This window comes from Daldinia caldariorum (genome assembly GCF_022478825.1).
Source record: "Daldinia caldariorum strain CBS 122874 unplaced genomic scaffold F4812scaffold_22, whole genome shotgun sequence".
Taxonomy (NCBI): Eukaryota; Fungi; Ascomycota; class Sordariomycetes; order Xylariales; family Hypoxylaceae; genus Daldinia; species Daldinia caldariorum.
The window spans coordinates 384,068-398,848 of record NW_025953058.1 but is presented as its reverse complement, the minus strand read 5'-3'; the positions used below and the strand labels follow the sequence as shown (position 1 = coordinate 398,848).

Genomic DNA, 14,781 nt, shown 5'->3' with positions numbered 1-14,781 from the left:
CTATCTTCCTTTTTTTTTCAGCTGGGCCTGGAGCCGGATGCCAAGGTTGGGGTTGCGAATAAGCTTTTTTGGTCCCAAGATCTTCAGTCCATACATAGATGGGATATTAATAGGTACAATAGGTAGGTACCTTTCCTTAAGGTTGTTTACATGCAAGTATTAATATGGACACGACACTGTGCTGAGACCGGGGGACTCCGCTTCGATAGGATAGTTTCTGTATTCGGAGCTGAGCGAGGGCTTTCTCTTTTTTCTTTCTTTTTCTTCCACTACTGCTTACGGGCCTGCCTATTCCAGCTACGACTTTCGATATGTAGGTCGCCGACGAACTTTGGGGCTTTAAGTCTAGGTAGGCAAAGATAACGAGACGAGGAGGAGAGGGGTGTTCGGTTTTGATTGATAACGAACGAAATGCCTCGGGACGATATGTAGGTGTATGTAGGTACATGTATGTAGGGTGGGTTGCTACTTATCGTCCAATCATGGTTGACCATCACGTCGGGGTTTTGCGTTGTAGAGCGGTCAGGATACATTAGGTACTATTGTGTCTTTTATGATTGATCCTTGATCCTAGTAAAACTTGTTCAGCTTGCGATTCCAACTTTCTTCAATTCGGTCCTGATTTGGACGGATTAATGGATAAATACCTCCTGATGAGGTATGTGAGGTACCCAGACTTACACAGGAAGACGGGAAGACAGGGAGGCCGACAGATAGAAAGATGGAGATTGATAGGCGTCTGCAACAAGGAAGAAAAGTGAGTCGGGTTTTAGATCCGTGATACTTGCCAAGATTTCGAGATCGCCCTACATGATGCACGTGTAATTCACCGGGGGTTCTGGCATTGATGATATGTAGGGAGTTGTATTTATCTCGTTGACTTAAAATACCCTGCTATATTGGACTTGGTAGGTTTGTGAAGTGAACTACGCAGTGCCTATCACCTTTCTAAATAACCCTGACATTGTCTTCCGTATGATTCACTTAAACAGTAACAAGTCTTCACTGGGAAGGTGAAAACAGCTACGGCTCAATAACCGGCTCAATAGTCTAATCCAATCCAATCCAATCCATCCTTGTTCTTTATTCTCATCGGCTTCTGTGGGTCTTAGGCGTCTATAATGCTTCAGCAATCTACGTTCATCCATTGTCTCGTGCGTCTGTTTGATTCACCCTGGGAGGGGGCTCTTATACCAGATATCAGTTTACCATATCCTATGACTACCTCATAAGCTACCTACCTAGGCTAAGGTAGCAGTAAGATAGCTTAGCTTAGCTGTGAATGAATTTCCCACATCTTATCGCAGTAACCCACGTCCCGTACCAGGTTCTTGGGTTGCGGATCTCGTCCTGCCTTGCCGTCACATGGGTTCTTATCTGGATGGGTAACCAATAACAACGAATCTTATTCACTCTTTTCAAACGTGCTTGATTTCCTTATTAATTTTTATTTTTATTTTCTAGGTAAGTACGCAATAAAACGCCGTGTACCTTCAGGTACGCATATAGCTGCATGCCTAGCCTTTCTTCTGCAAAGCTCGCCTTACCCCGTGTGTCACCGGCGCCGTATTCTTTCTGCCTTCTTGCGAAGTGGGCGTCGTCCATCTTAAACCAAACCTGCACGAAAAAAAAAGATAAAATATTTATCTGTTGCCTTGTTAAGCTGGTCGGCACATTCCGATCTGATTCTTTTTTTTTCTTTTGCCTTTCTTTTCCAATAATTACCGAACGCCTTTTTTTTACGCCTACCCATCCTCTACCTATCTATTATCGCCGGTCAGCCATCCAGCCAGCTACGATGCGGAGTTGTCCTAGAGAAGGACCGGAATTGACGACAGTGCTGCAGAGCAAAGCACAGTAAAGTGAAAAAAGACGTCTACGGCTATAGCTAGAGCTAGAGCTAGAACTAGCTGCTATTTAAACCGACGACCTGCAGCAAACCTTAAGTCTAAGTGAGCAGATTTAAGTAATCATCGTTCTATTTCGGCGCCTCGCTACTACTACTATTATTATTATTATTATTAGTATTATTAGTATTATTACTATTCACGCGGGTTGAATTGAACCTGCTGCTCTTGCTGCCGCTGCAGCTGGGCTAGTCGGCTTACATAGGTACAATATATACAACCGGGTGGACCATTCGTTCGTTCCTCCGCTCACGAGTTAGCATTAAGCAGGCAGGAAACGCAAGCAAACAAGCAGTAATTTTCTTCTCAACGCACCCACTTCCCTCCTTTTTGGCGTTTCCATACGAGTGCCAAGAAAAAAAGATTAAAAAAAATTATGACGCTGCGAGATAACATGCAGGCCAACGTCGACGATATCATCGCTGAGGTCGATTATAAGGCTAAGAGTCCCGAGATCGACTATGGCCTCGGCTATGTTAGCGACGGTAATGCCGTCCACGGCCAGGACCTGTCGGCAGGCGAGTCGGTCTACGCGAAGCTCCAGCGGTTCGCGGGTAAGTTTGGTGTCGAGCAGAGAGGCATTGAGCGCGTTCCTAGCGATGAGAGGACGGACTCGAGTATAACTCAGGTTGGCACGCTGGTATGCTAGCTATATGCTGCCCCCCCTTGCCCCTTTTATCTTTCTTGTTTTGGCTCCCCTTGCTGATATTATAACAATAGTGGTTCTCGGCCAATATGGTCGTCTCGTCGTTTGCGATTGGCGCTCTTGCGCGCCCTGTCTTCAACTTGGGGTTTGTAGACAGTGCCTTGACCATCATCTTCATCAACCTCCTTGGTATCATGCCGGTCTGCTTCTTCTCGACTTTCGGTCCCCGATTCGGTTTGCGACAGATGGTGCTGTCGCGATTCTATTTCGGCTTCTACGGTGTCAAGCTAAGTAGGTCTTTTGCGCATCAGATAAACTACCCCTGACGTTTATTTATTTATACTATATACTATATACTATACATACGCGCGCCCGTTCAAAAACATCCTTGCTAACTGTACTGCTCAATAGTTGCCGTATTCAATATCCTGGCGTGTATTGGTTGGTCTGCAGTCAACGTCATCGTAGGCGCGCAATTCTTCCACGCAGTCAACAGCGACGTGCCCGGCTGGGCTGGCATCCTCGTCATCTCCGTCGCAACGCTGATCATCTGCACGTTTGGCTACAAAATCGTCCACGTTTACGAGAAATGGTCCTGGATCCCCGTGTTCGTCATGTTCATGATCGTGCTCGGCACCTTTGCCCACTCGGGCGGTTTCAACAGCTTGCTCCCTCTCGAGACCGGGCCCAGGGAGGCTGGTGGCGTACTGTCTTTCGCGGCGTCGGTGTACGGCTTTGCGACGGGGTGGACTTCGTACGCTGCCGACTACACCGTATACCAACCCGTCACCCGCTCCCGGAGATCGATTTTCCTGTGCACTTTCGCCGGCCTGTTCGTCGCGCTGTGTTTCACCGAACTGCTCGGAGCCGCGGTGTCCACGGCCATGGCTACGAACGAAGCTTACACGTCGGCGTACGAAGACGCGCACATAGGCGGGCTGCTCGCGCAGGTGCTCGTCCCGCGGCTGGGGCGCTTCGGGGAGTTCTGCGTGGTGATGCTCGGGCTGTCCATCATCGGGAACAACTGCCCGAACGCGTACTCGGTGTCGCTGTCGCTGCAGGTGCTCTCGGAGCGGACGCAGCGGGTGCCGCGGTTCGTGTGGACGTTCCTGGGCACGGCGGTGTACGTGGCGATCGCGATCCCCGGGTACGACCACTTCGAGGACACGCTCGAGAGCTTCATGCTCGTCATCGGCTACTGGCTCGCCATCTACGAGGGCGTCTCCCTCACCGAACATTTCGTCTTCCGCCGCGCCTCCTTCTCCCGCTACCGCCCCGAGGACTACGCCACCCCCTCCCGCCTGCCCCCCGGCTTCGCCGCCGTCGCCGCCTTCTGCGCCGGCGTCGCGGGCGCCGTGCTCGGCATGGCCCAGCAGTGGTTCACGGGCCCCATAGGCAGGCTGTGCGGGGCCGCGCCGTCGGGAGGCGACGCCGGCTTCGAGTTGGCCTTTGGGTTCGCGTCCGTGAGCTATCTTGGCCTCAGGGCGATTGAGAAGGCGTACTTTGGTCGATAACGCCGCGGGGGGAGGGGGGAGGAGAAAATAGGAGAGAGAGGAGAGGGGAGGTAGGACACACGCATACTCACACTCACACTCACCCGTATAAGATAGATAGATAGACAGGCAGGCAGGCATACTTACCTACTAGATATGGACCAGGTTTGCGGTATGAGTACCGTTATTTACCGATCAGGAAGGGAAGAGGGGGTAGGGGGAAAGGTTTTTTTTTTTTTTTTTTTTTTTTTGTGTGCGCTATTTTTCTTCTTTTTGTGCCACACATGGTTCTATCTATCTAGAGGGAAGAGAGAGGTGAAGTAGAGAGAGAGAGGGTATAGTACGGTTGTAACTTGTAAGATGGGGCGCGCGCGCGTGTGTGTGTGATGAGATAGGATCGGCCAGGATGACGAATGGAAATAAAAACGTTAAACATAGAAAGAGAATCTTATTCGATACCATGTCGAGAAATGCCCGTGTTCGACTTTTTGATATGTGTTTTTTTTTTTCGGTGTACTTGATCGGATTGTTGTTCTTTTTCTTCCTTCGCGTATAGAGGACATCGGGTATGTATGATTAGCAACACCTATCGTCATATATAGGATGAATTGACCATGATTTCTTGTTATATAGGTACTATGTACTATGTGGTGAGGTCCCTACATCTTCCCTGGCACTCCTCTTGGTAGAGGAGGTAGGTAGCTAAGGTACCTGCTTAACTTTAGGTACCACTGGCAAGATATAGCAAATGGAAAATGAACTTCATTCACTTGCTTATAATGTGTGCTACTCAAGTTGTTAAGGTGGATAATATTTGGTAGTGCTACACTTGTTGAGCTTACCTCGTCTCACATCTTCTACAACTTTCAGTCACGAAAAAAGGTGTCCAGCATAACATCAGACATATGGAAGTTTATTCGTTAATCGCCCGTGGCGCATTTATGTTAATTAAGTCAGAGAATCGTGATAACTTTTTGATTCCTCTACAACCCTACGCAACGAAAGCAATTGGTATGTGTTGTATCCCCCATACTCCGAAGGAATCCCGAACGCCGACGGGCATGTCCAACGCGGAAAACATTTGCTAATATGAAAGCTTAACTTTGAAGTCAACTCTTAGAAACGAATCAGATCGTGGTTCTTCATATAACCCGAATTCGCGTTTTCGCTCATCTCCCTTAAACATAACCCTAGAAGAAAGTCGTTGTTATTGCAAACCCCCTACGCCCTATCCTGTCATCCCAGAATGCTCCACCATGCATTACCAGCGTACGGCCATAATTGCTTAATCTCAATCCGAATTCCAAGGTATGCCGCCCGTAGCTTGGAATTTATAATTTAGGGGGCGCCTTGGGGGTCTTCACGACTGGTATCACTCCCGGCACCGGAATATATACACAACTCTGTAGAAGCTTCTGCCATGCCTCTATGGCTTCAGGCGATGCTCCTTGTGGTGGCAGCTGTGGTTGTACGGGTTTGCCGACGTAAATCCTGTGAGGAACGGCGCCATTATAATTGGGTTTAACTGGTTGGGACGGAGGTCCGAAGTGCATGGCCTGAGGAGGGATCATATATGGTGGTATTTGGCCTGGAGGGAAAGGCGTCATAGTTTGATTAGTAACTAGAGGTTGTAGAAGCGGATGTATAGGTTGCAATCCCTTGGGCAGGCTTTGTTTCGAACGTCTTGAACGAGGATCGGCCATTTGAGGAATTTTGCGCTGTTGTTTATCTGATTTCGTGTCTGCATTCGCCTTGGACCCCTCCTGCTGCCGCTGAGAATCGACCTTAGAAGGGGGAATTGCATTATGCATCCTAGGTGGTATCTTTGGCCAAAAGGGCTGTCCACTCACACGTTTATCTCCCTAGGAATAAAACTGTGACTTTTGGAAGCTCTCGGCAGAAATATCCCCTGCTTTGCTGGTAACGACTGGCGGCGTGGCGCTAGCCTTCGCGGATGACGCGGGCTCGCTCGGGGCTGCCTTGATAGCAGCGATAGGCTGGCCAGGTCGCTTAGCCACTTCCAAGAACGTTGCTGGTAGATATCCTAGACGCCCATCTCGAGCCCGGCAACGCCACCACTCGCTAGGGTTACCTAAGGGATCACTCTTGCTTAGGACTGCGATAAAATCGCCTTTCTTGACGGCAAGATCGACTCCCTGAGTAGCATTGCCAGCTTCGGGGGTGAAGTCGTAGAGAACACGGCAAAACTCGAGATTGTTAGGATCGAGAGGTGCGTTCGGAGTCGAGACCTCAAGGCGCTTGCGTTCTTCCTGTTGGGAAAGGGATCGGATTAACTTGTTCATGATATATGGCAGTCCAAATGCAGCAAGAAGAAAGAAAATGAGAGGTTTCCGGCTAGCCTTGGGTTGGCCTCCAGCGCCAGGTGGTACCTGGCGCCCCTCGAAGCGGGCGAAGGCTGCTGGTGTGAGTGCCATAGCGTCTACTGGTGGCGGTCGGCCAGTCAGCTTGGCAAAAAGGGTGCGAAACCATCGCATGATGGTGAATATGCCGAGAGCCGACCCGAGGGTGTTGCGCAAGAGAGCAAACTGTTCGGCTACGGATATCATGGCTGTTACTTGGTTAGCGACCAGATCCTCGGATAGATATCATGCAAATTGACTTACCAAAGAAGCTCGAATGGGTTGCCATATACGTGCTCTCAAGCATCTGTGCAAAGCCACCGAAGGCACCAACAATGCCCTCTAGCAGCTGAAAGGTGGCTTGGGTGCTATCGGTTACACGATTGGCCAAACTATTGGGATTGTTCGGGTCGTTTGGCATCATGCCAGGCATTCCCCCATACATCCCGCCGTACATGCCGGGCATGCCACCATAACCACCCATGCCACCATACATGCCGGAACCGTAACCTCCATACCTATTGTAGGGTGACGAATAAGGACTGTACGCAGCATTATATGGCGCCCGACTGTAGGCCGACGCGTTCTGGTTCACAGCTGAGTTCAGAGAATCCGGGCGGGGAGGAATTGCCGGCATGCTCGGAGTAGAAGGCGAACCGGTTGTTGACAAAGGTGTGTTGATGGCATTCTGAGTCGGTGTCGTTGCTGATGCAGCAGTGTTTGCTAGAAGAAATGAGCAAATGAAAGCGGTAAACAGTGGTGTAAATAGTGTTGATATGTGAAGTTGGAAGTAAAATTGCAGTAAAATTGAAACCTACCAGATGCTGTCGCGCCAGCGCGCTCCCAAGGTTTGGGTGGCGAAGCCATCGTAATTGACGTAACCTCAATTAATCAGAAACGTTTACGAGATGCGACGGAAAAAAAACTTTGCGAACCGGCTCGTTGCGCAAAAGAAAGAGAAAAAAAATGAGGTTGAGAGTTGGAATGTTGACAGGTTAAAGAGTGAGATGAGAAGGTTAAAAGAAAGGACCTCGGTATTTTCTGATGGTGAACAACTGATAACCAAAAAACCCAGCCGCACCGCACCTCCCTTCGGCTATGTCCATTGAAAGCAGCACATTAGATTTCACGTGATTCGTTGTTAGTCAGCCAGTCTGACTAGCTTGTACATAGACGCTTGGGCCACATAACTTAAACGCTACCTAGGTACCTAGGTACCTAGGTACTTCATAGTTATCCCTCCCTATCTTTTTTTGTTAGAGACCATGAGTTTGCCTCTTGCCTCTTCACAGATTGTGATGAATTTTTTTTTATTACAGGTAGCTAACCTACTCTAAGTTCTATGAATTCATACATTATCGTATCGTGGCATTATCCTAGGATTTTCATTGCTGTCATTTCCTTCTAGCAAAGTCAAACAGTCTTCCAGTTCGCTTCTTGACTCCGCCCTTGATTCGGTAGTTGATCGGACTCTCAGTTCCAACAAAAATGAAGCCATCGTATATGGCACACCCGATGATAGAGCCAACTAGAGTGGCAAGCCATGGGCCGTAAAACCACCATCCTGTTTGAAATACTTCCGGCCCTCGATAGCCAACTGCCCAAGCTACCACCCTTGGACCAAAGTCCGAAGCTGGGTTTAATGCCGATCCTATTGTGTAGCCCAGAGTAAATTTCAAGGTAGTGACCAACAGCCCGAGTACCTACCTCACCTTTGTCAGTGTTGTTCATCCAATAACTACCTAAGGTACCTAGGTAGGTATGTAAGGGGCCACTTACCAAGGCGTGCATTCCTGCCCCAGGAGGGTTGTTCTGATCGTCTCCCAGCGCAAAGACAGCAATCGTCATAATGGCGCTACCGACAACCTGGTCGAAGAAAGCTGAACCCAGCGATACCCATTCTTGGGGACTCGAGAAGAAGGCTTTAGCTGTATTCGTCATAGTAGGGTCGACATATATAATTGTATCTCTATAGATGCCATAGGCTAGAGCCCCGGCAACAAGGCCAGCAACGAATTGTACAACCACGTACATGATGCACGACCGCCACGGAAAGCCACGAAAGAGCGACAGGCTAATCGAAATGGCCGGGTTCATATGAGCACCGGATACGCCACCACCGAGGTAGATGCCAAACATCCAAGCAAAACCCCATGCCCAGCATGAAGTTTCATAGGTGCCATATTTTACGTTCTGGGTAGCCGATAAGTTTACGGCGAGGGTTGAGCCTAATCCCATGAACACGGCTATTCCTGTCTGTAAACCGGTCCTAGTTAGTTCAAGCGGTACTACGAAGCAAAAAGAGGGCTGGGAAAGTCATACCGCTAGAAACTCAGCTAAAGGTTCGGGATGCTTGGCTCGTATACGGGCCCACCAGTTACGAAACTCATTCGGGTTTCTATCCCCTTCTTCTGCATCTTCGTTTTCACGGTGGCCTAACGGTTCGCTATCGATTCCGTAGTTGCGAAGGTCCTCTTTATTGCTTCGATTAGTTTCGTGCGTATCCTTTGTGCGCTCCCTTCGAGCGGAATTTTCCTCTCCGGGCTGATATTCGAAGACGGGTTGTCCGGCGGCATTATGTCTGTCGCCGTGCGTGACGCCTGCAGCCGTCCTTTTAGGCCCTGAATATTCGCTCCCCGCCGCACTTTGCGACTTTTCGACATTCGGTCCATCTGCATCGTCGAAGTCGCCCTCGCCGAGCTCTGCTAAGTCTTCAGAGGACCTAGGCACGGGTCTAGAAGGCACTTCAACTGGTTCCTTAGCCCAGCGAACTTTATGTGGCAAAGGCGCTCCGAGACTGAAAATAGGCTTCTTCTTTGATCGGCCATGCCATGGGTTCGCTTCGTAATATCCATCGTCCATCCATACTGGGGGCTCTTGCGAACCGTTGGCTCTTCTTCGTATTCTGTCTTTTACTCGTTGGACCTTCTTTGTAGGTGCCGAACTCGAATTCGAACTCGAACTATGACTCTGACTCTGACTCTGGTTCAACTGATTTGATTCGATAATACGAGGCAAGTTGGATCTCTGCTGGGATGCGTTTGGAAGCTGGTCCGAAATAGTATCGGGCAGCTCTTCGAGTACTCTAGGCCCGAGATGCCTGTCTTGGCGGTTCCGGCCGACCTCGGGATCTGTTCTTCTCGGAGCCATAGCACTAATACAGGCTCAGTTGAGTTAAAATTGCAGTATGGATGGAGATCTTAATCTTTGTAAGTTGTTACCAAGCTTTTTATAACAAGTCTTAGGAGTTTTGCGATTAGGCACAGTTACGGCGTCTATTTTGAAAGGCCAAGCACAGAGATCAGTGACGTCTTCCAAGTTCCAAGAAGCGTAAAATTTGGGCCGACTTGGTACCTACCTCACCTAAAGCAGTGGCGATGGACTCTCGATTGTTGCAAATATCTACGAAAATACGAAAATCTTGGGTGATATACATGCTTTCAGGCGGAGCATTTACTACAGGGAGACCAAACAAAAGGATATCATTAAAGCTAAGTAAACCTACCTTGGATTCGGGTAACTGCTAGTTCCTGTTCCTGTTTTGTTCCAGGACATCTGAACAAGTACGGCGCTTCTATACCTAGGTATTTACCCACTATTCAAGCATTAGACACACTACTGTAGCGAAGAGAGAATGCGGCCCGCAGAACATTTTGGTAATTCGAACGCTATAGGGGCGATCTTCGATCTCACTTCCTTGTTAGAGTCAATTCTCTTATCCAATACTATCCATTCGGACAAGATGCCCAGACTTGGCATCCGATATTACTACCATCCCATATTTTTCATCCATATATTACAGAAATTCTTTTATGGTCGTTTATTTACATCTGAGTGACGTCGTTGGAACGTACCGGAACCTCTTCGCTTAACTGGCAGCAGTTTAAGCGCTGGTATCGCCGTTCCACCATTGGAGCCGCAATTGATCCGCCAATTACCTTAGACAATCTAGCAGTATAGCACTGCCAACTACTGCAACTACTGCTCCATCCTACTGCGCTACTACGCTACTACGCATCATGATGACACGCTTCCCCAGTGTCCGTACGCAGTTCGCTGTGGGGGTTGCTTGGGGGTTTCTAGTTCACTTGTTTGTTCCTGAACTACCACACACCTGAATTACCATACACTAGGTTAGTACTTATCGCTCCAATCACTCTAAATATACGAAGCTGCGGCGGAGTCTGCTAGTTAGCTTTTGTCATCTCTATCGAATTGCTTACGCAAGACTTTAAATCCTACGAGTTGCTGGATATGAGAGGGTTCAAGGAGAGCAATGGATCATTTCTAACATCGACTCTCCGGGTATATACAGACCAAAAGCGAAGTTTCGTACCGTCTATATCATCTATCTTTTAACCTTATGTGCATCTCCCGGCAATCTCGGCGTGACTAAGCCACACTTCGGAGACACCGGTGGTAGATTTCCTATATTGGCGTACAAATGCCGACTCACTGGCCGTAGCTCCGGAGATCACTCAATATCAAGGCTAAGAATAATCTTGCCTCAGCTATGACGTTCGGTTGCCATTCGACAAAACGAAAAGTAGCAGGTCGTGATAATATGATTGAACGATCAAAGTTGAAATATCATGTTATAGGTGCTTCTTTTGCACTGGTCTTGAAAGTATCTAGGCAAAGTTCCTCGTGCCAACCTTGTTCAATTTAATAAGGTGAATCCGATCTGCTACGCGGATGCTCTTAGTTAAACCCATGCTATAATGCCAGAAGTGATGCAGAGAACCTTAAGCTCGTGCCTAACAGCCAAGAACTTTAACAATCCCGCATAAAGAAACATCTAAAAATAAGCTGGCTGACAGAATCCCTACAAACCTGGGCACCGGGCACCTGGATCAGATAAACTTTTTTTTCTCGCCTGCAAGAAGGAAGAGGGGAAGGTTAGGCAGGTACATGGTTTCACGACGCAGCATCGGATATTCTACAGCATGTTTCTATTCTCGTCCACGGGGGGCCAGCGCCGAGCAAATCCTGCGCACAAAGGCACGTGGCTTGGGGTGCGTTCTTTACCTAGAAATCTGGAAACCTTGAGATTTCCGCGCATCCTTCTTCCTACCCGGTCGTCAAGGGTAGCAGATAAGTTAATCGAGTGAAAAATAAACGCGGTTAGATGTATAACATACTGTTGCGGAAGGAAACAAAAAAGGTAAAGAGTAGGGGAGAAGGCAAGGATTAGGGGAACGAAGGCTATGTTCGGTACTGTACCTACCTGCCTTTGTAAATTATGATTGGCGTAGGATTATCTGAGCAAATCGTTTTTTATGGAAGCTGGTTCCAATAGGCTATTTGCTGTAAATAGGTGTATCGAAGTTGCTTGAGCCATATGGTAGGCTATCATGTATGGAATAGGCACCTGTTATAAATGTCAATATAACACAAAGTACATAGTACCTCAGAAATCTAACTGTCTAAGAGAAAATAACGGGTCTACGATCGGGAAATGATGTAGCGATAGGTAGGTAGTGTACACTGTCGGTAAAGTAAAGTCAAGCGAAGTATTACAGAACACCAGATCTGTCTCGGGCTGTTCCCGACAGCCTCAAGGGTCTCACGACGGGGACCCGCGCAATACGACACCTAGCAAACCTTCTTTTGACCACCCATTATCTGTTGCCGGCCCACCTCCAATAACAGGTTTTCTAATATAGAGCGCGTACCAAGAAATCTCGAAATTAGCCCAACTTCATGATAATTGCGACTTCACACATACATACATGTATACATACACACAGACATACAAAGCAAATGCTTTGGGATCAACGGGCAAGATCCACAGACGTTGAAGAATCCAATCAAATCAAAATATGCAAAAAGGGGAATATCGGGCACAGGAAAACACGTTACAAAACTGCTCCTATATCCATCGTAGAAATCACACACACAAGCAAGCACAAAAGAAACAGCAAGCCCAGAGAAGCAGACGTCAGTCGCCATCCCCAGGCCATTATCCTTTCTTCCTCTCTCATTCCTCTAGGTCATATCCTTCCCTTCCCTTCCCCACACCTCTATCACCCTCGTCCCTCGTGACCGGTCCCTGTCCCGGTCCCCGTCCACATCCCCTCTTCAAAGAATCCCGCTTTTACGCGCCGAAGCTCATCAAGCTGAAGAGGTTGACGTCGGGCTCGTCGTTGATCATGTCCTGGACCTGGTCGGCGGTCAGGCTGGTGCCGGTCATGTCGAAGCTGTCGTCGAGGACCTTGATGGAGGCGGTGGACGAGGAGGCCTGGAAGACGACGGCGACCTTCATGGTCTTGCCCGTCGGGCGGTCGAAGTAGTGCGAGTCGCCCGTGCCGGCCGCGAAGTGGAACGTCGACTTGGCCTTGGTGTCGCCGGACCGGAGAACCTCGATGATGTCGGCCTCGCCGCAACCGCCCTGCTGCGGGCTCTGGTTGTCGCCGGTCCAGCAGCTGCACTTGCTGTACTGGCCCGTTCGCGGGATCGCTCCGTTCAGCAGCCAGTACGCGGGCATGTCCATGTTCCACCCGGTCTGGCCGCTCAGGGGCATGGAGAACTCGGTAAGGAAAATTTTGTTAGAGCCGCCGAATCCCTCTGCGAAATTCCATTAGTACCTATTATTCAGGATAACAACTACCTAACCTTAACTGTACTCCTGCTTTCTTGATGAGGGGCAAAACATACTGTAGGCGACAGATCCGGGGCGAACGGCGCCGCAGCTATCATCGCACTTCTGGTCCGAAGCGATGATGATTTCCTTGGTGTCGTCGATACGGCAGTCCTTAAGGACGGTAGGGGACGGAGCAGCGCCGGTGCCCTCCTCGTTAGCGTAGGCCAAACTGGCACCCCAGACACTGCAAGCGAGTTAGCCACTGTGATAATGCTTTCACTTATCCTTGACTTCGCAACTCACGTATCCCAAGTACCGGAAATAGCCGGGTCACCAAAGTTGCCGAGGAAAACCAGGCCGTCGGCAACCTGGTCCTTGGCGTTGTAGTAGGCGACGCGCTGGAAGTCGCCAGCAGGAACATCGGCCGTGGGGTAACCAGACGACGAGGCGGGCTTCTCGGAGGCCGAGGAAGCCGGTTCGGCCGCCGGAGAAGCGGGCTCGGAAGCAGGAGCAGGTGTGGAAGCTGGAGCCGGGGCAGGTGTCGCGGCGGCACCACCGAAGTAGTTGTTCACCCATGACACCACCTGGCCATTAATCGTGGCGACGACCATGTCTTCGCGCTTTTCGGCCTGAGCATGTTCGTGGTGCTTCTTATGAAGGTGCTGGTGGCCGTGACGCTTAGAGTGAGGCCTCTGGACCTCGCGCTTGGCTGATGCCGAGGAAGGAGTGAAGACAGCAACCGTCTTCAGTTCGAGAGGGCCTCGGAAGTGCAAAGTCAACTGCGCTTGCGTTAGAAATGGGGGGATCGTCTCGCGGAAAAGGAATTGATACTCACGTCCTCGTCAAATGGGGCGATGGGACCAGAGTAGTCCTTATCCTTGAACGTGCAAAGACCATTGTTGTCCATCTGCGCAACGGCGCGGTACTTGCCCGCAATGTCAAGACCAGTGTACTTGACTTGCTTAACCGCATTGGGACAGAAAAAGTTTCCGAATTCTTCGAAGGCATCGTTACAGTATCCTGCATTGACCGCCGAGGCCGTGGCCACGACGAGCGCGGTCGAGTACTTCATCGCGACGATCGAAGGGAAGTCCTTGATGATGACGTTTGTCCTTTGCGAATGATAAGTTATCCAAAGATGGTATATACTCTTCGTATGGAAATATTTCGCGTCCCTCGACTCGTTGAATGTATTGTATTTTTTGTGGATTTTGGATTACACCTTTTCTCTCGAAAACGTGGCCGGAATGACAATAAGCTATGAAGTGAACGTGGACAAGCAAACCCGCAGACAAGGCAAATCAAGAAGCGCTAAACAGAACCTCTTTCGCCTGAAGTGAATTGAATGATTGTTTGTTTGTTAAGGAGCGACTTGGTGAAGAATCACCGTTACAATGAATGACTCAGCGAATTGCTTCCGGGCAAAGAAAGACGACGACAATGATGAATCGAAAGTCAACAAGAGAGGAAGAAGGGAAGCAAAGTAACGAGCGGAAAGGGGGTGGGTAAATAAGATTAAAGACTTAAAGTCAGGAACTTGGGGACGCCATGGAGGGAGTGGGAGCAGAATGTTAGTTTCAAAAGATAAACGCCACGAAAGGACAAGGATGTATGGCACTTTGCTACCTAAGGATCTTGTCAAACTCTTGCTGAGCTGGGCTGGCTGGACCATAGCTTGACCCTGAAACGGAGATGATTGGAAGATGGACGAAAAAAGTGACTAGGTTAGAGTGGCCGGAGTGGTACTGCAGCTCTCTGTACCTTGCATCCTGCATGAATCGGTGACATGCCC

General features: G+C 49.3%; 5 protein-coding genes across 5 annotated transcripts; 1 reads left to right on the top strand and 4 right to left on the bottom strand.

Annotated features, from left to right (window-relative positions):
* The first annotated feature begins 2,175 nt into the window (after positions 1–2,175).
* F4812DRAFT_444534 (permease for cytosine/purines, uracil, thiamine, allantoin-domain-containing protein) lies at positions 2,176–4,674 on the top strand. Its single transcript, XM_047935505.1, has 3 exons — positions 2,176–2,547; positions 2,628–2,844; positions 2,965–4,674. Exons 1-3 carry the CDS (start codon positions 2,284–2,286, stop codon positions 4,065–4,067), a joined length of 1,584 nt encoding a protein of 527 aa, XP_047786405.1. The 5' UTR covers positions 2,176–2,283; the 3' UTR covers positions 4,068–4,674.
* A 703-nt stretch (positions 4,675–5,377) lies between these two features.
* F4812DRAFT_463148 (uncharacterized protein) lies at positions 5,378–5,857 on the bottom strand (the record flags this gene model as incomplete). Its single annotated transcript, XM_047938159.1, has 1 exon — positions 5,378–5,857. One exon carries the CDS (start codon positions 5,855–5,857, stop codon positions 5,378–5,380), a length of 480 nt encoding a protein of 159 aa, XP_047786404.1.
* A 51-nt stretch (positions 5,858–5,908) lies between these two features.
* On the bottom strand, positions 5,909–7,273 carry F4812DRAFT_463147 (Peroxin 13, N-terminal region-domain-containing protein; the record flags this gene model as incomplete). Its single annotated transcript, XM_047938158.1, has 3 exons — positions 5,909–6,615; positions 6,671–7,129; positions 7,225–7,273. The coding sequence occupies 3 exons, from the start codon at positions 7,271–7,273 to the stop codon at positions 5,909–5,911; spliced, it is 1,215 nt and encodes a 404-aa protein (XP_047786403.1).
* A 527-nt stretch (positions 7,274–7,800) lies between these two features.
* F4812DRAFT_463146 (aquaporin-like protein) lies at positions 7,801–9,556 on the bottom strand (the record flags this gene model as incomplete). The annotated part of the gene is made up of 3 exons (XM_047938157.1): positions 7,801–8,109; positions 8,186–8,662; positions 8,729–9,556. 3 exons carry the CDS (start codon positions 9,554–9,556, stop codon positions 7,801–7,803), a joined length of 1,614 nt encoding a protein of 537 aa, XP_047786402.1.
* Positions 9,557–11,769: 2,213 nt separating this feature from the next.
* F4812DRAFT_222792 (putative TOS1-like glycosyl hydrolase-domain-containing protein) lies at positions 11,770–14,205 on the bottom strand. The gene is made up of 4 exons (XM_047930456.1): positions 13,825–14,205; positions 13,293–13,768; positions 13,064–13,233; positions 11,770–12,973 (listed from the first exon to the last, which is right to left on the bottom strand). The coding sequence occupies exons 1-4, from the start codon at positions 14,059–14,061 to the stop codon at positions 12,504–12,506; spliced, it is 1,353 nt and encodes a 450-aa protein (XP_047786401.1). The 5' UTR covers positions 14,062–14,205; the 3' UTR covers positions 11,770–12,503.
* Between the last annotated feature and the right edge of the window lie 576 nt (positions 14,206–14,781).